Source organism: Acanthaster planci, linkage group LG06 (assembly GCF_054643075.1).
Source record: "Acanthaster planci isolate LZ-2023a linkage group LG06, COTS_SCS, whole genome shotgun sequence".
NCBI classification, from domain to species: Eukaryota; Metazoa; Echinodermata; class Asteroidea; order Valvatida; family Acanthasteridae; genus Acanthaster; species Acanthaster planci.
This window is the reverse complement of record NC_141782.1, coordinates 19,205,405-19,229,763: the sequence shown is the minus strand read 5'-3', so window position 1 is coordinate 19,229,763 and position 24,359 is coordinate 19,205,405. Positions and strand designations below refer to the sequence as shown.

The 24,359-nt window shown below is 44.1% G+C and overlaps 2 protein-coding genes across 3 annotated transcripts in view; both read left to right on the top strand.

The window, feature by feature from the left end:
* The window catches only part of LOC110989790 (neural-cadherin-like), a 43,803-nt gene extending 33,218 nt beyond the window's left edge, over positions 1–10,585 (top strand). For both annotated transcript variants that reach the window (XM_022254416.2, XM_022254418.2), the window contains 9 exons: positions 398–740; positions 1,120–1,235; positions 1,855–2,141; positions 2,621–2,793; positions 3,929–4,199; positions 4,886–5,066; positions 5,495–5,730; positions 6,293–6,538; positions 6,965–10,585. In XM_022254416.2, coding sequence (XP_022110108.2) covers positions 398–740; positions 1,120–1,235; positions 1,855–2,141; positions 2,621–2,793; positions 3,929–4,199; positions 4,886–5,066; positions 5,495–5,730; positions 6,293–6,538; positions 6,965–7,209 — 2,098 coding nt within the window. In that variant the 3' untranslated portion in view covers positions 7,210–10,585. The remainder of the gene's footprint in view (positions 1–397; positions 741–1,119; positions 1,236–1,854; positions 2,142–2,620; positions 2,794–3,928; positions 4,200–4,885; positions 5,067–5,494; positions 5,731–6,292; positions 6,539–6,964) is intronic.
* A 1,756-nt stretch (positions 10,586–12,341) lies between these two features.
* On the top strand, positions 12,342–24,192 carry LOC110989791 (uncharacterized). Its single transcript, XM_022254419.2, has 19 exons — positions 12,342–12,570; positions 12,758–12,843; positions 13,127–13,204; positions 13,580–13,730; positions 14,075–14,341; positions 14,730–15,506; positions 15,635–17,280; positions 17,615–17,903; positions 18,224–18,322; positions 18,636–18,834; positions 19,275–19,471; positions 19,585–19,702; positions 20,180–20,282; positions 20,589–20,709; positions 21,275–21,377; positions 21,564–21,702; positions 22,152–22,276; positions 22,396–22,553; positions 22,958–24,192. Exons 1-19 carry the CDS (start codon positions 12,537–12,539, stop codon positions 23,278–23,280), a joined length of 5,013 nt encoding a protein of 1,670 aa, XP_022110111.2. The 5' UTR covers positions 12,342–12,536; the 3' UTR covers positions 23,281–24,192.
* The last annotated feature ends 167 nt before the right edge of the window (positions 24,193–24,359 follow it).

Here is a 24,359-nt window from a genome sequence, read left to right as displayed (position 1 = left end):
ATTTTAGATTGATGTCTGTTGTGAGTAACACTTGTTTGATTGATCAGTTCCTACGAGGGAACTTTTCATGCATCTTCTCCCTGCCCTTCAGCTGCAAATCGCAGAAAAGATTTGCTCAATAGCTCAAATGAGTTCCCAGATGAACATGCATGTAAGTTTTATATTGTGTCTCATAGGTTTGCTGCAGATTTGTGCTTTGTACACTAAGTTGTTAAATCTCTGCAATTCCATGAAACGCAGGCCTGGTTGTTGATGTACATCTTTTCTGAAGTAGCATGATAAGGCTCTTACAACTTTCTAATGCAGTGGGCAGTGTACACCTGCGTCGGCAGGTGATTTTATTTGTATCAGACTTGCTCCACGCTACATGTCCGATTGCTGTCTGGTTTTCTCGCAGTTGCGATTGCCCGACTGGGTTTGACGGCCCCGACTGCCAGCAGACCACCCGCGAGTTCAAGGGCCAGGGCTTTGCTCACTTTGGCACCCTGCAGCAGTGTGAGGATACCCACACCTCCCTGGAGTTCATCACCACCGTGCCCGAGGGTGTGCTGCTCTACAACGGGCCCATGATCCCACTGACCGGCGACATGCCCCAGGACTTCATCCTGATCCAGCTGGTTGGTGGACAGCCCCAGCTGCAGATTGACCTGGGCTCAGGCAGCCTGACCCTGTCCATTCCATCTGCCCGCGACCTCGGAGACGGCAAGTGGCATCGGTTGGATGTTTACCGGAATGGAAAGGTAGAAATTTCAGAAACTCAAAAACTCAGATGCCTGCACATGCCTCAAACCATAGATACACATTGATACATTGTAAAGATTGTTTTGGATGCCTTTTGGCTACTGGAGTGTTTTATGCTCAGAATGGCCAGACCATTTTGATAGTGGCAGAGGCTTTTCTGAATATTTCAGTTGGTTCATTCTTAGTCTTTTGTGTGTTGTTTTGGTGGCCTGCATTCACTCTTTCTGACATCTTGCACAGGCGTTTGTGAAATATTTCTGATTAATTTATTAATGATGTTGTAAATCTGATTTTAAGAATTATATATATAACTGGATTATAAAAGAATAAGCTGATCAAGGAAAATCAGTTTTAATTTATTATATTTTTATGACACAGGATGTTGAATTCATGCTGGACCGTTGTAAAGATGCCTCGGTTGCGGAAGTGTCCAGCTCCAGCACTAGACAGACAGACCAGTGCAAGCAGACAGGCCAAACCCCAGGGGGCAACAAGTGAGTATAGGGGGCTGCTTGGGTACCCAAATACTAGAATCCGAACCCCCAAAGTGGGGAGTACCAGTCTCCACATTTTAAAGATACTTTGAGTGCGTGAAAGCCTCTCAAAGTCTTTCACCTGGAAGCGACTCATCTTCAAGGTGAAAGCCAGCAAATGGTGGATGTGCAAATGTTGAACCTTCAGCAGATGGAGTGATGACTTGCAGTGCGATGAGAAACATAAGTTTCCTTTTGGGAGTTTTCGGAATAAGCTGAGAAATAGAGCTTTATAGAGTCTGTCTTGAGCCAATATGGCCAAATGGGTCTGGTGTTTATCTCTGGCTGCAACTACTGAGGGATACTATTTAACCAGAAGTCATTCCCCTGCTGATGCGGGGGTACTCCAGGGTGAAGAGAGCCCAGTTGGTGTAAAGTAACTTGCCTAAGGACAAGCTACTGTGGTCTGTAGTTGGATTCGAACCCCATACCGTCTGATCACAAGTTTACTGTCCTCACCTCAAGGCCATACCCTTCCCCCAATGTAGCCAAACTTCTGCATGAATTATTCAGTCTCTATTAGAAAAATCCTTTGAATCTAGTATTTTTTCCTGATTAAAAAAAAAATCTTCCGCTCCAGGTTCCTGAATGTCAACACTCCTCTGCAGCTGGGTGGAAGAGACCTAGCAGCAGCGTTCACGTACCCGTCCAACATCAGCTTTGCTAGCAGCTACAACGGCTGCATGAAGGACGTGGAGCAGGACAGTACCCTCTACGACCTGCAGACTCCCGGCAAGGTGTCCAACAGTGATCCGGGCTGCTCGCGGCTGGCCTGTGGGGAGTGTAACAACGGTACCTGCGTTGGAGACTTTGATTCCTATGTGTGCCTGTGCAAACCAGGTTTCACGGGCACTACCTGCGACCAGGGTAAATTTAGCCATTTGAATATTCCACCAGTCTCTCCTGCATTTATAGAATTTGCATTTTCCCCCATGCTTAAGGAGTCAAAGATCATTAATAACAATTTCTTCTTGTCCCAAAATGTTCAAAAGAGAGCTTGGGAGAAATATGTCTCTGTTTATTTAAAGGGTCTGTGAAGTAAATTCATGGAGCTCAATTCTGACCCAGGATTAACCCCTTCACTCTGGGAGATGTCGACAGCCGCGGCTTTGTGTGAGGATTAGTGCATACCACACATACATTCTATTCATCATGCACCTGCGGTTTCAACGTCGGCCTGCTGCTGGACACGGCTTTGCATACCGGGCATACTGCAGCCCAGCAGTCGCAGTCAAAAGAATCCCGGCGTGAAGGGGTATTAACAAAATTGAACATGTGTAAAGAAAAAAACATCATCACTTGGGTCCAGACGCTAATCTGCCTTGGATACATGTTTGTCGTTGCAGCAACCCCTGCCTATGACTTTGCGTTGGACAGTTACGTCAGGTACCAGTTGAAGGCGCCAGTGGCAATTGACTCGCGGGAAGGCAACTACATGGTCGCCTTCCGCACCCGGCAGAAGGAGGGACTGCTGTGGACCATCACCAGTGCCAACCGGTTGGAGTTCACCACCATTGAGGTGAGCTCACTGACCCATCTGAGAACCCATCATGAGAAGCTGTTACCGTTGTCAGATGCCGCTTTCAAATTGTACACAAGCCTTGAGTCTTGGAATGTGTGCAACGCATGCACGGGTGTTGTGCACTGGCAAAAACTGGCCATCTCCTTGGATTATTCCTTTAAGAAAGTGCTTAATGCAGCCGTTGGCAGCATGCTGCGATCTGGGGCAAGTCATTCTCTCCACCCTGGAGTAAACAGGGACCGGGGAGGGCAGATATTGTGATGGTTAGCCATGTGCGCCGACATGGCAGCATCAAGCTAGTATTCTCCCAGGGAGCTGAGTTGGTTTCAGAAATGTTCAGTTGTTGTTCACCTGATGTGCAGGGATAATAGACCCTATTCATGTGGTACCCATTTTTGATATTATTCCCCAAATCTGGTTTATACATCGCAAACTGTCGATTAGGATGGCACCAGACTGTTTAATATTTCCATGCATTCCAAGCCTCCCTTTCAATATTTTTCAGAATCTTGTAATGTACAATCCTACATGTATGTGTTCAATCATGAATTTGAAATTATTTATCAGAGTAGACAGGTGAACTTTGGTCATGAAATTTCCTTTTATTGCTTCGTTTGTACTCTCAACATTAAAAAATGAAGAGTTAACGTGGCCTTCAAATTCCTTGAGCACTTCCAGGGCGTATATGTTTCATGCTTTATAAATGGCCCTTATTGTTATTAGTGCCTAGAAATATCTGTCTGCATTAAGGGTTTCAGCCCTTAAGACAGAGTTGAGAGCCAGTCAGTCACATGTGGCATGAAGTCGCGAGCTCCTCATACACAGTGTGATGTTTGTGAACATTTTTATCCCCTGTCCCTGGCAACTTTAAGAGCAGTTTCTTTATTCGGCCTCACAGTGATCGTTTGTCACACTTAAATAGGAAGTTGCGGTTCATGGGCATTTTTGCCCTTGGCATGAGACTCGTGTTGCTAGGAAGTGTTTCAATTAAAATGGTCTAGTTTTGGCTGAATTATTTTATCTTCTGGGTCCGCATAGTGGCAGGTTGTATAAAAACAGCATGTAACTTGAGGTTTTACCTTGAGGTTTTATAAGGTTTACAGTCTGAGTCTTTTTTGCCCTCGCACGTCAGTTGATCGATGGGTACATCCGGAGCCGCTGGAACTTGGGCGATGGGGAGCACTCGGTGTACCTCAACCAGTACGCAGTGGATGATGGGTCCTGGCACTCTGTCCACCTGGAGCGTTACGACTTCTACGTGACAGTGCGCATCGACGGCGGGGGTGGGGTGCGCCAGGCGGAGAACAGGGACAGCACCTTCAGCACACTGGAGGTGGACCCTAACAGCGTGCTGGTGGGGGCGTTTGTGGTCCGCGTGGTGGAGATCTCGCAGGACTTCCAAGGTGAGTCTGACGTCCCGTGGTTTTTGTCCGGGCTTACCATGGGAAATTTGCGCTAACAATCAGCTTGGCAAAGTTTCAAGGAGCTGCTCTGCGGGAAAGATTCTCAGCGGCATTGAGCTAGATTTATTGTAGAAAAGTGTGCGCTGATGGCTAGGGTGTTTCACTTGAACTGGGTTACGTACATGCAGATTACTCTTAGAAGAGGAGGCCGTACCCAGGGGTTCATGGGATGGCACAAAACTTGTTGGGTAGAGCTGCAAACATGGAATAGTAATCACACATACACAATTCTGCTGTCACCATGGAGTTATATTTAATTACGAGATTGCAAACTTCTCATCCTCCTCGTGGAGAAAATTTGATGCCATCCTGGGTGCAGACATTTTGAATCCATTGTTGGAAACCTGGCACATCGTCGGTGGGATGGTAAGTGGAGATGGACCCTGAGTTGCTAGGCAGTTCCCAGGGAAAACACTTGTAATCATCAGCATGCTTACAAATGCCCGACTACTTCAATTGAATGACCCCTGTAACCTGGAGAATTCCGGGCTTTTCAAGTTTAATATGACCCTATCATAGATGATTGCAAAAGTCACCTACAGGTATGCATCAGACAAAGATGCAGTGTGCTGATCCTAAAAGAAAAGAAGAAGAAAAACTGAAGCTAGTGATATCGATTTCCCCAGGCTGCATGAATGATCCGCGGATCAATAATTTCTACCTGGGCTTCAAGGACGACTCCACGTATGCCACCCCTCAGCCCTCTAGCACGGTGACTGAAGGCTGTCCCAGCTATGACCCCTGTGCCAGTAACCCTTGCCCTGCACCCTTCATCTGCGTCGACCTGTGGAGGAAGTACGAATGCCAGTAAGTGTCATCGTACTCTTAACCAGTTGTATGGAATTTCTGAGAGGGCATTAGGAGTTCGCACTCGTTCTTTAAATCACAGGGGCACAGAAAGCAAATGAATTGTGGCTTGTATATAGGCTATGTACATTTCAAGATTTCAAATGGGGAGTGCAGGGGGGCATGGACCTCTGCTAGGGAGGCATGTGCCTCTCATCACTCCCTGTAGTCATAGGCTGTGGCTGCATTGTAGCTACACTTCCATTAATTACGGCCTACACTTGTTGACATTTTTGGAGAAATTGTGCGAAGGGTTTATATTATTTAAAAAGATACTCATCAGAATGGCAGTACTTGCAAAATGTTATTTGTAATTTTTTTGAGTGTCGCTTGAATTGATTTGCCAAGTACTGAATTGTTCTACTCTCCCCCCCCCCAAAAAAAAACAGGTGCAAGCCTGGCTTTTATGAAGAAAATGGCCAGTGCATAAACATTGACGCCTGCGTGCCTAACCCTTGCCTTAACGGCGGCACGTGCACGGATCTGGACGTGGGGTACAGATGCGACTGCACAGAGGACTACTTGGGAGAGAATTGTGGAACGAGAAGGGAACGAGTAGCTTCGCCGCTCGGCTTTGGCATCGGGGCCATCCTTGCCCTGCTGCTGTGTCTGCTCATCATCATCTGTAAGTCGATGGCTCACACCGTGAGGCACGATGCGGTAGTGGGTTGTTTGTGTGTGATTGAAGTTCCCAACAACAAATTATTTTTATCGTAAGGGGACTTGGAATGGAAGAGAAAGAGGAGAGCAGTTTCAGAAATGTAACAGATGACAACTCTTCAGCCTCAGTGGCTGATGTAGAGGAAAATTTTTGGAACCTCATAGAGTGTCCCTCTCTTTGGGACCCTTCTGAATCCATTGGAAGGTTTTTTGGAAGATTTTGGAGTGAGAGGGCAGATTTTGCAAGGGGTCTGACAACTCATGAAGGTTTAAATATTAAACAAGAATAGGCTAGGGGGCTCTTTACTCAGTGGTGGATTTTGGACGATTCAGGATTGCTCCATTCAAAAATGCCAAGGTAGTTGGTATTTAGTGCACAAACCCTGGGTTGCCCAATCCTCTGTGACATTCACTGCGTGGAAGAATTCGAAATAGTTTTCATCAGTCACACTGTTTTGTGGGATGTTGTGTAAGGATTTGACGGCTGAACTTCATTGCCGCCTGTCGTTTCTCTTCTCCCCCGTCAGTGTTGCTGCTGGCATTCGTCTTCTACAAACGCGACCGGGACCGCAAGCAGGCCTTGGCCTTCGCCATCGACCCCGAGGATGACATCCGGGAGAACTTCATCAACTACGATGAGGAGTGCGGAGAGGAAGACCAAGATTCCTACGACGTCAGCACCTTGCGCAAGCCAGTCGTGCCGGTGCCCATGGACGATTACGTCAAGCCACCAACCACCGAAGCTCCGCTTAGCCGGGCACCAAGACTCCCTGGTAAGGGCACAAGACCTGGCTATAGTTAGAAGGTCTATGTAATGCAATTTTCTTTTACTTTATGCCTTACAGGTGCACCAGTATGTATCGATTCACCTTATTTTCCATTTTGGCGTGATTATTTTAATTGGTTAATATTGCTGATTACTGATTATTTCCTAAAGTTGGATGATATCCTGTGAGGAAATTTGTGAATGAGTACCCTTTCCTTTATTCTTCGTGGTATTTAAATGGTCAACAGTCACAACAGTCAATCTTTTGTTGCTGTGAACAAAACTCACAAGTTTTTTGGAGTTTTCAGATTTTCATCAGTTTTCAGAATTTCAAGATTTGAAAAGTATCCATAGACAGAAGACACACTAACGCATAGACTTGTTTGCAATTTCTCCTGATTTTGAGTTTATCTTTGAATCATCTCTGTGGCAGGGGATGATCCGAATGTCGGCGATTTCATCAACGACCGTCTGAAGGATGCCAACGACGACCCCGACGCCTACCCCAACGACTCCCTCAAGGAGTATGACTTTGAGGGTGAGGGGTCCTCGGCCGGCACCCTGAGCTCCCTCAACAGCAGCAGTACGGACGGCGACCAGAACTACGACTACCTCAACGACTGGGGGCCTCCCTTCAAGAAGCTGGCCGACATGTACGGTGGTGGGGAGGACGATTAAACAAAAAAAATGGCTCGAGGACGGACTGTGGTTGACCGGTGATGTTTGAAATCTGGGGGCTTCCCTGCGGTGAGAAACATAGCTTGATCGCCGATGGCCTTTGTGTTTCTTTTGGAAATTGAGGAAGAGATAATAAATTTAGGATAAAACCTGGCAGTCGTTGAAATAGAGCTTGTCGATATATTTGCGATTGCTAAAATACAAGATTGTTTGCATCAGTTACGTCAGCAAAGAATGTAGGTACTCGGTAATTGCAGAAAGTGATTGTATAAAGCTGTTGATTTTTGTACCAAAAATTATTTTTTTTTTTAGATTTAGGCATTAAAGTGCACATGCAGCTTTAAATTAGACTTGTTGCTCATTCTGTTGAATTTTTTACAAGTAATAATTCCATATGTAAATTTGGCAAATTTGATTTTGTTCGCACACAATACTCCAAGAGTGATCCCTGATGACGCTTAACGTTAACCAAAATCTAAACAAAAGTGATTCGCGAACTTTAATGAAAAAAATAGTCATTAGGTGTGTCTCTTAGATAAAAATAAAAATCAAATAACGGCTTTAATAGTCACTTTAAAGTTCGTGTAGTTTAATCAGTAGGGTGAGTGAACCAACCAGGAAAGATTGATGCAGTGGTTTTTTTTTTTTAAACATCAACAAGATTACCAGATCAAGCTGTTTCTTTGTACATACGTTGGATTGTCTTGTAGCCTGTTCAGGAGCTTCTCTGGCTAGGCTTTTCAAGGAAATTTTTGCTGTTCAGGCAAGTGCCAAAATTACCTTTCAGTTTGGCAAGTTTGACTGGAAAAAGTGCGGTGTTGGTACACTTTAAGAGGACCGACCTTCCTTGTCACGAGCGACTGAATAACGGACAATTTTCAGTTGACTGCGTGGGGTGTTCCCTTTGTACATTAAAAAGAGTCTGGCTTTCAAATTAAGAGATGCGGTGTCATGTGAGGGAGCTAAGACAGCAGATTACGCGATCTTAGGTGAGCGTTGATGCAGTAGCTGGTTGAGGCGCAGATGTGTCAGCTGATCAGTAACGAGGAGCCTTTTTTGTTTCGAGTTTTTTTCAGTTCATTCTGTCTGAGTGTAATTGCATCGGCGATTTTGATGTTAAGGGCGACACAGGGGAGGGGGGATATTTGTATGTTTGTTTGTAAAGAAGGAAAAAGTGCTACCAATCTGTTATTTTTGTAGAATTACAATGTGGTTTAGGTTTAAATAATCATTTCAGTACTTTGTCGGAATCACATATTTGCAAGTGGTGAGTACTCCATTTTTCTTTCTTTTTAGATCCCTGTCATTTATAGCGGGAGGAAAAATGAAGTTTGTAGCACTTGCTGGCAAAATTGTTTGATAGTGGTGCTTGTGTCTGTATGCCTTCACTATATAAATAACCTCAATTTTTGTCTTGTTTATCCAGTGTTCAATCTCATGAGTATGTGCCTGCATCCTACAATTAGAGAACAAGGTTGTTAAAATTCTTTGTCATCACAGAGAATTGTGTTTTGAGGCTTTCATATTTACTGGTAATTGAAACTTGCCCTGTAATGTTATTTGCGCGTCTCATTCCAGAAAATAGTTTCTGAATTCTGTTTATTTGTAGTTGAGTCTTGTAAATATACTTTTTGGTCAGCTTATGTCTTCTGTTTTGTCAGGTCCATGAATTGAACAAAAATATTTGATTGTTATTTATTCAGATTTCGATGCAACTTAAGAGAAGTGCAGATATAGCTCCGTGAATGGAGCAAAAAAAAATTCACTCTGAAATGCAGGTGTAGCATGCAATTGTGAACTCCACAAAAAGGGGTCTTGGTGAATATTGCACATGCTCAGTTCACCAAGATGATAAAGCCTGTAGTAAAAAAGTTCTTTCACAACAAGCTGTTTTTTCCACAGTGCTTTTTTGTATACTGTGATAGCGTTCTGTTGTAACATGGCTCATATGCGTCAACATTCATGAAAGTTGCAGTTTCGATTGAAATCGATTGCTTCTTTGCCGAAAATTAAGTTAACACCCCTGTGCTGCACTTCTATTATACTTCATATAATCATTAGTAATTGGATGTCAAGTGTAAGCTTTCAATGTGTATGTATCATTGTAGCTCGCGAATGCCTACTGATGTCGATTGATTCATTTTCATTGGTTTTTTTTTTTTTTTGGAAGACCTTGGAGTCTCCGAGTAGTTTTATTTTCAGGTAGGTTTCTTAAACGAAATCACTCTGCCTTTTAGAAAATGTTTTTTAGGCTGTAAAATTCATGGTATGCGGTCAACGGCGTTTGTAGTTCAAGTAAATCTAAGTTGCAATATTTAAGTTAATCTTAGTGAGCACGGAACTAAATCTTGTTAATTTTTTTGCACGCGTTGTTGACAATTATGCAAGCAAAACTAAACGTAGAAGAGATGTGTGGTATGTGGATTCATGTACATGTATGTAGTATCCTTTCTTTTTGTTGTGTTTGAAATATTTGTGTTTGTTCCTGGAACACGGTAGTATTCATAATTATTTTGTAGATTTCGATTTTACTTCTTTTTTTTTCAACTGATGCCGTATGCCCCGTCCTTCAGATGCGAGTGAATGAAGAACATGATGCTGTATAATAGAGATGTTAAGAAGACATTGACAGTTTGAAAGCAAATTTAATTAGCTTGTGAGTTCAAGTACTGTTATTTCTGAGTGTTCCATGGTATTAGGGAAAGCCGGTTATTACCGACCAGACTTGTGCCTACTATCGCGCAGTACCTAAGGTAGTTCATTGACTAAAACATACTAGTTCAAAGCTGTACAGTTGAAGGATTTTAATGATAAGATATTGTTTTTACAGAGCTCCAGAGAAATAAAAAGTGATCGGTTTCATAGCGTTGCTCAGCAGCGAATTATTGATATACGCCTTTGTCTGTTTCATGGAGATCGTCACGTGGTAACATGCCTTCAACCCGAGAGGAAAGTTAAGTCATCGGGGTAGCATCTGTAGGCACAGGCACAGCTGAAACGTCCCTGCTGTTAAGCAGCACTATGAAATTGAGCAACTTAAATATGTCACTATTTTAATTACGGCTTATACACCAAATTATGACAATCAAGGTTTTAACAGACAAGGGTGCCTCACAAGAGGGGATATTTGATAAACCATCCCTTAGAGTGTTTAGTCATTTTGGCATTGCTTTCAGTTAAATCCAAGGTGAACAATTTTTTTTTATGCCAAAGCGATTGTAATGGTTAGAAGAGAGAGCAGGCGAAATGCAGCATTTAGGGCTTATGAATTCCAGCTTTGGATTTTTATACTCCAAGAAATATACGCAAGCTGTAGTCCCATTTTTATCTCCACGGCGGTTTGATTTATTATGGAAATAAAAAAATTCCAATTGAATGGTTGCTTTCTGATGCTTGTTTCTTGTTTCGTTGTTACCGTGTGCGCGATCATCTGTCGGCCTATGCTTTATTTGAAGGCATTTACCATGCATGCACATACAGTAGCCGAGCTGTGTGTGTCGTGGACTGTGCGCGCCGCCGCAATAGGAGCTTTCCAAAACGGGCTCCAGGGCTATGGTACGGCTAGGTCTATTGTCCACGCGTCTCAACATATTTCCGATGGAGCAAAGACGTAGACCTAGCTCTAGACAACAGATTCGGATGCAGCCAAAGTTTGTTTCCAATGGTTTATCTGAATTATTCAATACGCTAATGTTATGAATTATTCACATTTCTCTGAACCAATCGTGTTTTGGGGGCTAAGTAGTAATTTTTCTGTTTCTATAATTTAAAATTGATACTAGCAAATATTTTTCAACGCCCTTTTTCCAAGTTCGAGGTGTTAAGAAGAAAATGAACGAAAAAACATTACAAATTCTAAAATCTGTGCACATTATTTTTCCTGTCCAAGGGTTCCGGAAGCGCGCCATCGATGGTCAACTTTCAGGTTCTATTCTGGGAGAGATTGTCGTCTAGATGGCCGTTTTCTAATACTCGACTTGGGCTCCGTCTCAACTTTTTTGTTACTTCCTGACTTTGAGGTTGTAAGCATAATAATAAGTCTGATAGTAACACAAAACATCAAATAAGATGCAAATTGGCAAAACATTAGAGTACTTCAATATAAGTTAAACGCTTGAGGCCCACAATCCGGGATAGGTTTCCTACATGCAGCCTGAGACGGAGACGAAGTTGAGTATTGGAAAACGGCCTAGAGCTTACACCACTGCCGGAAAGGACGCCATTGTAATGATGAATAATTTATTACATGCTCGACAGAGGCGATCATTTAGATTGGTGGAGACTTATGCATACACATGTATCGTATCTGCTACCGAAACGGTAGCAAATGTAAAGAAAAACATAAACTACGCGGGGCAGAACTCCAAAGGCTTGCGGGGCGTGCGTGCAGTTCGTCGTGTAGTCTTTTTTCGTGCGTTGGTTTGGTGCTGAAACTAGTCTCCTCCAGCTCCTCGCTCTGAATTGAGCGACTATCCATTTCGCCGCAGGTGCCTTGATCAAAGGCTATATTTCAAACAGTGTCTTCAGTGTGGGGAATTCAAATGTTATGTTTATGTGCAATCAGATAACTGAGTGTACCAGGTTTTATTCATATTTTACTCGCAAAAGGCTTACTTTGTTGTCGCCACATAATTCTGAAGGGCACCGAACAGAGCTATAATGATCTCAAAGGGGGTATATCTCACGCTTCAGTTTTTTCAAGCTTCAAGTAAATTATAAATGTACTAGCTTGGTGCTCATTTTGGACAGGGCAAAAATCAACGGGTGTTTCCTAAGATGGCCGACTAGTCCTGCAGCGCAGATTGACGTGTTGTTCCACTTTTGAAGCTAACCCCCCCTAACAAAAAGGCAGTTGGTTTACTTTTACCATAGTGGTAAGGGTGGGTTGTTTTTATACCTGTTTAAATGAAAAATAAAGTTCCAATCTGTTTACAGATTTTCCTAAATGTTTAAATGGAACTGTCCCTTTTAGAGGTTTCACGTTTCGATTGATCAATCTGGCGTTATTTTTTGTATGCATTGCGAGATGAATGACGTCCAGGTCGGAGGGCGCACTTTATGCGTTCAAAAGTGCTAGTGGTGGTAACGGCTGTGACGTCACATTCATGTTCTCATCTTGTGCGAGCGTGCGCGCGCACTTTCTCCAGTGTTTGTGTTGTTGGCTTTCGGGTGAATCCACGATGGTTTTGACTGTTTCGGTTTGCGCTTCTCGAAGTGAACAGGAACCCTTGTTTTTAAAATACTGTGCTGACGCAATTGAGGCTGGAGATATGCAAGAAAGTGGGCCTAGGTCGAAGATCCTGAAATAAGGGCGCGAAAAAAGTGACATGGAGAGTGACAACTCGGAAACAGTTCCCAAAGGTAAAAACACTTTGGCTAATACTGAAACTTTTGTACACAGATTCCATGCAAAAAGGTTTGACTTTCAAGTAGTCTCGACTCAAAACTTATAGCCTACTCACATCTTTATCCACGTCTGTTGAACATACCTCAAGCATTTGTCATTCACCGCTACTGTTAACTTTTATAATTCTATGCATTTGATAAGGGGAAGTTCCGACTGAGGCCGAGTTTGCTCGGTTGCTATGCGACAAGACTTTCGTCGACTACTTCAACACTTTCCTTTCGCTCCCGGTAAGTGGATGCTCAAGACCACACTAACAGTTGTCGGACTTTTCAAAGTATAGCTTTCCCCTCTACAAAACGGATCATGCCACAAAGAGCGTATTCTTCTGCGCATCCCTTAAAAAACTGTTTGAAGTTAATTTCAACACCACTTCTCGATCATTTCAGCTTTACGAGAGACAATAAACGAGACGTTCAAGCGGACAGCGAAGTCGACCTTAAATAGTCATACTTTTTAGTAGTTACAGTTTGTGTTTACTGCTTCATGAATAACCCTCTGCCAAAATCGCAGGTGTTCTCTCAGCGCTTGCTGTACCGTTTCACAGAGCAGACGTTTGAATTAGACCCACCTATCAAACGAACTCAGTATGTAAGTAAGGCAGATGTAACCTTGTAGTGACGATTCGGTCAATTCCTATTGAAAAGTGACTCTTGATGGTCAGGTATTTTGTTGAGCAAAATTCACAATGGGCGACTGTTTTTGGATAAAGTGCTTGAGCTTGACAAAGAATAAGGTGACAATGAGGATGATGACAATTGGTGCGCTACCCTGAAAAGGGGTTTTAACCATCAGGTTAATTTTTAAACATGAAAACAAAACATGACAGAACGAAATAAACATGCCAAAAAATTTCCCTCTGTAAAATTATCGAGGATTGAATTGACGACTAACTGGTTTATGGAAACGTTGAAATCAACTATGATCAACTTGTCAGACCCAGTCACGTGTGATCTCTATTTTCAGCGTCTCGATCGCCTCAAGTTGATGCGATGGGTTCGCACCCAGCGTGCCCCGCTGTTCTTCAAGACCGATCTATGCGTCGAATATCTGCTATGCAAACAGCTGCAGAAGACCCAGTTGCATCTGTCCTGCCCCTATGGATCAGATCAGTCCAGTAAGGTTCTCCAAGGTTTACATTACACAACCCAATCCCTCAGTTTTATTCAATTTTGATCGCAAGCGTGCCACCTGCAGGCTGAACAGCTACAAGAGCAACTTTATTAGTCCTTTAATCATGCGCTTATTTGTGATTGGAGGAGTTACATTTTGGCCAATCATTCGTTGTACAAGGAAAGGGCATGTAACAAATTACAAGATAATTATCTGTCTGTACAGGCATTGGAGTAAATTGGAAATAGTATCAATGTTTAAATTGGATTTAGTTATTCAAGGAGGAAGTACGACAGGCAAAGTGGTATAGGCTTAGTTAGAGATTCATTTTTTTAAAACTGCATCAAGGCGCCAAAGACAGGATGTTGGATCGCCGCCTGATGTCCCGTTGGCTGAGCCGGGTCTCGGGGATGCGCAAGTTCCGCGCCTTCCTGGAGCGGACAGCGGGCGAGAAGGCGCTCCAGTTCTGGTTGGACGCTGAGCGGTTCCGCAAGACCACCAACTGCCCGGATGAGCACAGGGCGTTGTTCCGGCAGATGGAAGCCAAGTACATCAAGCACGGAGGGATGCTCGAGTTACCGGAACATGCCAAATGGTTGGCCTCTGTGAGATCAGGTCAGTTATGAACTGCAACAGGGCAAGGGCGGATCCAAAATCACATTTAACGTGTGAGGGTGTTTTTGAAGGGCGCCAAAGTTTGAATGTTTATGTAACTTGCAATGGCCTTTGTTAGGGTTAAGGCTTCATTGGCACATTGTCCATGCTTGTAGGAGGGAGGGACAGGAAATACACGAAAAATTTGCCTTTCTGTCATTATTAAAAAGAAATCTGTTTGCACCCTTTTTTGGGGTCCACAAAACTCTCGCAACTGAGCGTTCACTCGTGCTGGCAACATCAGCAAAGTCTTGCCCCGAACGTATACGGATTTGTATTCATTTATGAATGAAGTTTGTCAAGTACAAATGATAATAAAAAATGTCGGCTATACAATTTTCCTGTTCAGAAGGTCAAGATAAATGTCGTTCTCCAGCGGAAGTGAGGGGAGCATGGGCTCGAGAACGGCGCCAGAGTCATTTTATCGGCAGCGGAGTGGAGGTGGAATCTCGCCTGCCTGGGGGCTCCATCTACGGGGACAGCCACGAGTGGCTCATTTCTCCAGACGCTTTTGTTGTCATCCAGGGTTTCTTCCTCAAGACGCTGCAGAACTACTGGGTGCCCCGCTATATCATCCACTGCAAGGCCAAGTGGTTCATTCAACGGCCGTTGGTTCGCGGTGAGGTTCCCGTCTTTAGACCCAACAGTTACGCGGTGAAGGTCCGCAGTCTGTCTGACCTGGCAGATGAGGACGAGGAAGCACTGATGGGAGAAGGTGTCGTGAAGTCCAAACAGGTGGTTCGGGTCGGGTCAAGATTAAAAAAGCAGAGCGCCTTCAACCTGTTGTCAATGTTCAGCTCGCCAGGTGTGCGGCGCTCTGAGCTGGCAGCCATCTTAAAGCTCGAGGACACTGGAGAGACGTTGGGAGTTAAACCTGAGGCCGACCAGTCTGTGGAAGACAAGGAGAGATGGAGGACAGAGGACTTCCCGCTTCCGACCATATCGGAGGAAAGTGGAATGAGCGAAGAGAGCAGAAAGTCATCTGCCAAATCGAAATCAAGTTCTTCGGCAGGCTTTGCAACACCGTCACCTTGTCCTGTATCCCCCGAGCAAACTAGATCAGCGACTGCAAGCCCAGAGAAGTCGCCAGCTAGAGTGGACTCGAAAACAACTGGTGCAGAGATGGGCAAGTCTTACAAATTACTTTGTGTAAAACAACAAAGTAAACTTTATATATTTACAATGAACTGAGTTTGGGATCTTACTTAATCAGTCGATTTCATTTGATTTCTGAAATACTTACCACATCACCAGATGGCGAGAAGGACGAAATCCGAAAGGAACTTCGGTTCGAAGAACCGTCTGAGGCTTCCCAGTTTGCCCAGGACGTAGAAGAAAAAACCACTCCATCTTCTGCCAAGAGGCGACGAAGCAGCGATGTAACCAGTCTGTCAACTGTCGACACCGACAAGCTTCTCTCACGATTCCCGCCAGGTGGAGTGAGCCGGATGCGCCGTAGCAGCGTGGCTGTGCCGTACCAGATCAACCGGGAATCCAGCTCCTCGTCGGTTGGGAGGAGCTCCGTATCTGGAGACTCCATCCATACGCCGTCCCTGCGTAGGATGTCCCTCCAGTCGGGCACGGGCCTCGATCCGTCTTCCAGCAGCCTAGCAACTTCCCGAGGGAGCGCACCGGCCGCGCCAAAAAAGCCGAAACCGCCTCGCAGGGCCAGGGCTATGTCCATGGAATTCCGGCTGGCGGATTTCTCGATGATGCTCAAATCCCTAGATACCAACGCTGGTGCAGCTGCCACCGGCGGCGACATATCTGAACTGGACAAAATCACTTCCATCGGACTCCCACAGCTCGAAGCCGACATTCAAGCTCTGCAGACTCAGAAGGAACAGGACGAGCGCAGGAAAGCAGAAAAGGCGAGCAAGAAACACCGCAGGAGAGGTTCGGAGGTACAGGATGGCGAGTTAGCCCAAGGAGGTAAAATCGGTAAGAAGGGACTCAAGAACGGCAAAGGACTGGACGCCTTTGGGAAGGCTTACCTCCGGCGTGGCCGTAGAGGTTCTACCGCCTTTCAGCCTTCTGGGAAGCAACTGGCGCAACTCACTAGAGCAAACCTGGCGATGCTGGAGGCTGTGCACCGTGGAAAATGGATACCCCCAAGCTTTAGCATTCGCAGAAGCACGGCGACTCGTGAAGGCAGAAAGCCAGGCTTTGGGCAGCAGCTAGGCAAATACGGCCTCCGCAAGGAGGACGTCGAGAAGACCCCAGAGCCGACCAAAGATTACAGCACACTGACGTTTCAGGAGAAGCTGGACCAAGACTCGCGCAAGCTTGCGAGGGTTCCTCGGCTGTCGCCTTCTCAGATGCTCAGTTCGAGTGTTGCAGACATGGGAATGCTCGCCGAATTCACAAGGGATAGCACATTCTCCATAGGACCCAAACTTCCAGACATCAATGCAGAGATCCATCTTAAACAGCCAGCGGCCATGAGCATCTGCAAGCCCTCATATCGAGGCTACGGCCTAGGTGAGGTCAACTTCCGCCAGAAACACCGCCTCTTGATTGGTGCAATCTCAGCCGACAAATTGGCGGGAAATCCTTTCTACAATTTCCTCCATGAGCACTGTCTGGAAGCCGACTTAAATTACCTGAAATTCTGGCAGGCTGCACAGGAATATCTCACGACCGGCACGTACAGCAGCGACATCGAAGGCAGTCTGTCCCGCCACCGTCTCGCACGGCAAATCAAGGCTACCTTTCTGACTCAGACCGGGGAGTGCCATGTCTCTTTGGGAGATCGCTTAGCTGTTGAATTGTGCGGACAACTGCCACAAGACACGGCAGATGAGCTGGTTGTGCACGCTCAAAACCTAGCATGCGAAGCTCTCCAAGAAAGTTTGACCAGTTTTCAAAGACACGATCTGGAAGAATTCCTATCAAAAACGGTAACCATAATTATTACACTGTCAATACTACAGGAAAACATATAAAACTGAAAATATCAATAGAACAGAAAATGGAACTGCAGAATTCACAGAGTCGTATTCTATTCTAGTCATTTTTTTGTAAAATTTTTCTCTGAAACCTTTCTGAATCTTCCAAAATCAACTACCGCAAAGAAATCGAATGACTTATTCTATGCAACTAATTGCCCCTAGATCCTTCAAAACATTGAGTTTGAAGGATCGGGCTTTTCCATCAAGAACAGAAAGAGAATGCCTCATAAATAAAGGTTTCAACATTGTAGCTTTTATGGGCCATTGTGATTTTTTTGGCAAGACATCTCGGAAGAACTTTCAGCTGGATGCGTACTCCAGACCAAAGACTCGCCCGGCGGCCTTCCCGGAGCAACTTCCTCAGAGGGGTGTGAGCACGGACCTACTCCCTTCGGTGGAAACCTCTAGCCATGCTATCTACCAGCTTATGAAGACAGCCAGGGAGAGTGCAGCCGCTGAGGAGGAGGACAAGCGAGCGACTGACAAGGCCTTTGAAGCGGGGACGGTTAGCGCACTGGCTCCGTACCGAATGTGGAGAGCGCTGCAGCTAGCAGAAAGTGCAACGAGGGCTGGTGAGTTTGTCAGAGACTATTGGACATCCAAAATTTGATACTGAAAAAATTAAACCCTAATCCTAATAAAAAAACCTACTTTGTACGAAGCCATTGGCACTCTCTCCGTCTGAAATAATTGTGTCTCGACTTTATTGTTGGATTTCTGCAATGTCACCTTTTGGATTTTGGAAATCATGGAAAATTTGGACTTGTCAATTTGGTTTAATTAAAGTCCAACCAAGTTGTAGGTGCCATTAAGAAAAATAGTTGATAAGGTGTGAAGAGTTACATGTCATATTTCTAGGATTTAAAGACATGTTATTATTTTTCTCACTAAGTTGCCGAGCCAGTTGTAGTAAGCGATCCCAGCGACCCAGATAGTGACAGTGAAGATGAGGGGAGTCTCAGGCGAAAACTTACCACCGTCTTCCGTAAACGTAAGACAGTGTCACATTCACCTGAGTCTGATTCGCCAGCAACAGTTCTGTCTATTATATTGTTGCATCTCTTTGAAATGTAAATATCGCTCATCTTAACGCAATGAAATTTTAAGACTTTGATCAGGGATTTAACAGGAATGAATAAATATGTATCTGAAATATTCAAAATTTGTACTCAGAATTACAACAATTCAACTGGATTCTTGATCGGGATAGGTTGACTCCGAAGAAGGCAGGATAAGGATAACTCCAACTCAATTTCTGTCGAATTGAAACATTGCATGCTTAAAGGTACGATTTCAATTTGAAGGCAAACCGAAGCCAGCAAAAGACATGGGCCCAAGACCTTCCTTCGGCCCGTCAAGCCAGCGTGCCTTGGGCATACATCGCACCGTCCAGGCCAGGGCAAGCAGGCACACACCGGACGAGGAAGCAATGGGCACAGGCAAGGCAGTGTGCAGGGCCATCCGGAAAGACGGCAAGACTATCCACAGACCTCCAAGACCAAAGTAAATCATTTTTGTCTGAAAGTCATGTTTCACCGAAGGATTGTGATTAAAATGAAACCACTCCCTCAATTAAATGTCAGAATTATCTAGAAATGTCTGTTTTTAACTTGGAATATGATATCCTGATTTCAAACGACACTTTTGAAAGGAAAATGTAACAAGATATTAAAAGGTATAATTGGTCTCTATGCATATGCCGGCAATAAAGATTGATACAACACTACCATTGACAAATAATTTTGATATTTTTACTAAACAAAATAGAATTAATCTGCGCTCACTTTGGGGATTTTTTCACAATGTTAAGTGGCAGATAGCGATTGCCTATGCTACTGAATCTTTAAATATCTTTGAATTTGTGACAGTTTCTTACAAAATAAATTTAGTCACAACGATTAAGTTAAACTGTTGGCACTGATCTTCCCGCTTTTTCTCCACAGAGTCTTCCAAGACGTTCTCCGAGACAGCAGCCATCAGGAATTCCTGAAGCGATTCCTGGCCCAGCGGAAGTCAGATCTTCCCTTGCAGTTCTGGCAGGCCGTGGAGAACATGAAGACGTCGTGCAGAGACGCCAAGAGCAGGCAGTCCAAAACGATCATGATCGTGCGCAAGTTCTTCTGCAAGGCTACAGACTTTGGTAAATTTTAACAGCGAGAGATTGCAAATAACACAATGCAACGTGCACCTGCAAGCTCCACCAAATGTACACCACAAACATCTGCCTGTATCTGTTTTGGTATCTTCCTCCAGGTTACGCTTTGCAATGCGATGCCGAAATCATCCAAGACATTCCCCATTTGGAGAAGGTGACGCCTCAGATGCTCCTGTCGGCCCAGGCCTGTGTGGCTAGGAGTATGGAAGAAAAGTGGTACTATTTCCTTCCCCGATATCCTTGAAGGATGTTTTGCCTCTCTTTAGTCTTTGATTGTACTTTTTCACCGCGTCATTCAGAAGCAAATTGAGGATTTATGCAAAAGTTGGAATCAAGTTGTCATGATTTATAAAGAGTCAACAACAGTATTAAAGTTCTCAGCCTAGAAGAAAGCTATTCCTTAACCTCACCAAAGTAGTTCCTTTTTTCCGTTCATCCCTTGTTACTCCGAGTTGTATTTGACCAGCCATGTGATTGGCTAACTCTGATCAAAGTGCAGATGTGTTCAACCGAATCCCTGCCTTAGGAAATTCAAAACGGGACCTCTTAAGGCTAGTCATCTCGAATAGACAACCAGATGTCCCCAACCATCATGGACTAACATGCATTTAATAATCGAAAGGTTGTTCTGTGTTTTCCTACATAGACTTCTTGATCAAACTTGCTGCATTACTTTACATTTTTTGAGTGAAGGTTTGAGCAGTACCAAGAAACCTTCCCGGATGAGCCTTCGGATGAGGAAAGCGAAGAAGGCAGTGCCACTGAGGACGAAAAACTTGCCCCAAGGGATAAAAATGTGAGCAAGAATCAATGACAGCAGTCAGTGGAAAGTGATCGAAGTTTTGTCTTTAATCTAAAGTTGCGGCGTAACTTGGATGATCTATCTTTGGAAACGCAACAACATCGTGTCTCTACAAATTGGCAACACCATCAAATCAGAAAAAGCCCGACAGCTACTAGAAGTATACGATGACCCATACTAGCCTAAAACTAGATTAGTTATGAAAACGTACCTATCTGATCAGTCTATCAGTGTGGTTGTCACATACTGAGTTAGTTCTGCAACCTGTCGCTATTTTACTGGTTCAATTTCATCCCACAGAAAGCCCTGTGGGCAATGTTTATCAACAATGTGACATCATTCCGACGAGGCCTGATGAATAGGGCTACCATGATCGCCTTCAAAGTGTTCTTTGAGAAGGAGGTCCAGCGAGAGTTGGAAAGTAAGAGGAGCTGACATTTTTCCATGGACTTAAAATTTGACAAAAGAAATTTCACCAACGCGGTATACGAGCTTGCCCCTTACAAATAGTGACCATTGATCTGTCATCTGCTTTGGAAATTGATACTACTAAACACGAGCCTCGAAACTCGTACGTGGGCAAGAAATCGTGCACAAAGAAAAAGTAAGTATAGCCTTCAAACTTTCTCCGTACATACATGTAATCACTTCAAAGTACACCTTTCATAGAAACTGTGGCTGGCGCCGAGAGGGATCCTCAAGAGGACACGATTATGGGTTTGTGTGTGTGCACATGGTTTTAGGAGACATATGATGCAGCATCCACGCCCCTATATATTTCATGTGAATGGGCACAAAAACCATGGTTTTTCACATGAGATGCATTCTCCCGGAGGTGGTGCATGGTGCCAGTGGCGCTAAAATGCCTTTCAATTACGCTATTATTTTGTTTTACCAGTCCATTTATTACTACGGAGGGTCTTTAGCCCATTGTAATTTGCACCATCAATGCCTGTGTCTTTGTTGTTGTTGTTTCGGCTCAACAGAACAGAAGCAGACTGGGGTTCAGAGCAAGCGCATGATCAGCAACAAGGTTATCATCGTTGATAAACTCAAGAATGACCTCAGCTTTTGGGCAGAGGTCGAAAGGTTAGATTGTTAGATCGTTTCGATTATACATTATTTTAGTTATTTTGTTGATTAGATGTTTGACTGTTTTGTGGACAGACGGAGGTATTTGTTGATGATTGCTAAAATGCCTAGCTGCCCCTGAAAGTGTTCAGTTGGCCGGATTGTTGGCTATTACCGCGCTGTAAATACCGGTTTCCATTCCAGATACAAAGAATTGGCTGATTCTGCCGCCCGCGCTGCAGCAACGGGCACGTACACATTGGACGATGAAGAATACGTGCAGAAAAAGGCGAAAGCGATCATTGATTGTTACATAGACTCGCAGGTGCCGCCAAAACTACAGGTACAGAACTCCATATGCAACATTTTTGCCCAGAGTTTGCCACTGGAAAACAGCCTAACACAGACACCAACCACGGGTGTCATTGTAATGTGCAAGTAGATGTCAAACAGCCGAATAATGCAAGATGTGATGTCTTCTTCGGTAGAGTCTCTCATTCTTTCCCGCAGAATTCTCTCGAACTCCCGCTTTCCATTCCCTTTAGAAAATGAACAGAATTTGAACGGTGGTGGCAATTCAGTCATGGATTTAATTATCAAACATAACTAATAAGTGAAAATAAGAAAAAAAAACCAAGTATAGAAATAAACAAATATATATATATATATATGACAGGTGGAAATACTTATATTCACGTGAAAACAGTTGTTTGGCCAAGTTTGTAAAGTGCAATTCATTCCAAAGTGTCAGTGTCCTGTTCTCCCAATCTATCCTTTGAAATAAATTACTAGATCAACACTTCCCAAGAGATAGCTGATGAGATCATAGAAACGTATGAGAACGGTCTGATTGAGAGAGGCCTCTTTCACGATGCTGCCGTCTCCATCTTCAGCGTTCTGCTCTACTGCTGGAAAAAGTAGGTCCTGGATACCTTTTAGATGTTTCAGAGTTAATTAGACAAGTCTGTCAGTATAGCTATGAAAATAAAGACAATGATGAGGTTGATATGCCAGTTTTGATCTCTTTGACTCCAAGATTCTGCCGTGAGCGGTTTGCCCCACCAAGCAAGAAGCCGAGCCGGGCGGCCTTGTCCTCTCAGCCGCCTATTAAGAAGAAGAAACGAAAGAGGAAGCGACACCCGTCCACGCCCCGTGTGGCTGGCGTCAAGATCAAAACCATAACGGGCACATCTGGTGTGTATACTATCGGTGTACTACTTGCTTAAGTTCTTCTGAAAGTGCACATTCGATTACAAATCAAAATCAAGATTTACATATGGATTTCAGTAGCCCTAAACGGGATAAATCAACATTTGTATGAGGTTTGGAAGATTTGGAAGGCATATAAAGCCTATGAGGAAGACTCAGACCAGCCATTTTTACCCCCTCTTACGAGTTTTACACCAAAGAATGTGCCATTCAGTTCTTGAAGATTTGGGCTGACTCGAAGTTTCTGGCAGTATAATATAATTTAGAAAGGTGAGGTTAAAGCAATGGAAAATTTGACCAGAATCAGATTTGAAACCAGAATATCCGGGCGGTAATTTCGAAACCTAGTTCTGACTATAATACGGTATAACGGCTCTTCTTGGTACCAGTTGACGAGCCACCCAAGATGCAGTTTAACCTACAGACCGGTATCCAGCTTGTCCTGCCCCCCAAGCCTCCCAGCTACGACTCGGAGCGTCTCCGTGCCATGATCCGGCAGCTCTACCCAGAGGGCGGTCAGGACTCCGCCCTCGGTGACGAAAACAAACTGCTGCACCTGTACCAGGTGGCGCAGCAGCTACAAGCCCAACAGCAGCAACAGCAGCAGCACGGCCAGCAAGGCAGCCACGCCCAGAGGCGACTGAGTCGGTCAATTGGACACCATTTGCAGATGGAAGCTAGGCAGCTTTTGCCGGGCGGACATGGTACCTAATGATTGTGTCAGAAAAGTTCAGCGAAAGAGGAGAGCTTTAATTTCAAGACAAGAAACCCAAATTGTAATATGACGAGGCCTCAATTTCCTGGAGCTGCTTTGCAAAAAGTCTATACAACTTAAACTTTCTTGCTGAACACAAAGCAACTTGAAATAAGTCACGAGCAGTACACACCACGCAACAATTTGGCTGGTAACTGTTGCTAAGCAAAACGTATGGCAAAGTTGCGCAATAGCTCAACGAAATTGGTATCTACCCGGACAGATAGCCCTAGCGTGTTTAAGCAATTCATTTTAGAGACAGTTAGTGAAATGTACAAGGCATTTTTAGTAATCACACATTTGAAAATAAAAAACTAGGCAGCGATATGTTTTTATGGATATAGAGGCTCATGTGCAGTTTTTGGCTGGAGTGCGTCGAAACATATTTATGCTAATTCTACTAGGAATTTAAGATAAACTTCCTTGTTCAAAACTTCCCCAGGTGACACGATGCACCTTTATTGCCAAGTCACTGCAGCACAATATACTTGGGCATGTAATGTTTCAATTAGAGTTCCTGGTGATGTTAACTCAAAAACTGACTTTCTAAGTAATACCGTGTTTGGTAATTTCAGTGCTTTGATTATAAATTAAACATTTATTCCAGGATTTCACATAAGCAAGTAAACCTCTAGAAATGACGACACAACAAATTAATTTCTCCCCAAAGGCCCCCCATGCCTGCATGTAAATCAGTGCGATCACCGAGGATGAGAACGGGAATATCATTCATGTTTGAAATAAAATCCATGTTACTGTAGGCCTTTTAGAATCCCAACGTATGGAACAAAACATCACTGACAAACTCTATTTTCTGCTGGCTAAATTGTTTATGGAAATAAAAAACGATGAACTTAAATGACAAACCAAGCTGGGAAGAGCAGGCTACTGCTTAGTTATATTGTATGACTATTGAGAGTTTTGCATTAGAGATATAAACGTCGTTCCAGTATTTTACAAGTGTCCGATTTTTGGTTGTGGAAATAACTGCACACCACCAACTGTGTCTCCCTTCATCAGAACACAGATGACACAAC

What these genes read in the sequence shown, in the direction of transcription:
- LOC110989791 (XM_022254419.2), top strand. Translation starts at nt 12,537, where the DNA reads ATGGAGAGTGACAACTCGGAAACAGTTCCCAAAG. An exon ending in CTGCAAGGCTACAGACTTTG is followed by an intron (nt 19,472 to 19,584) that starts GTAAATTTTAAC and finishes ATCTTCCTCCAG; the next exon opens with GTTACGCTTTGCAATGCGAT. An exon ending in TTTTGGGCAGAGGTCGAAAG is followed by an intron (nt 21,378 to 21,563) that starts GTTAGATTGTTA and finishes TTTCCATTCCAG; the next exon opens with ATACAAAGAATTGGCTGATT.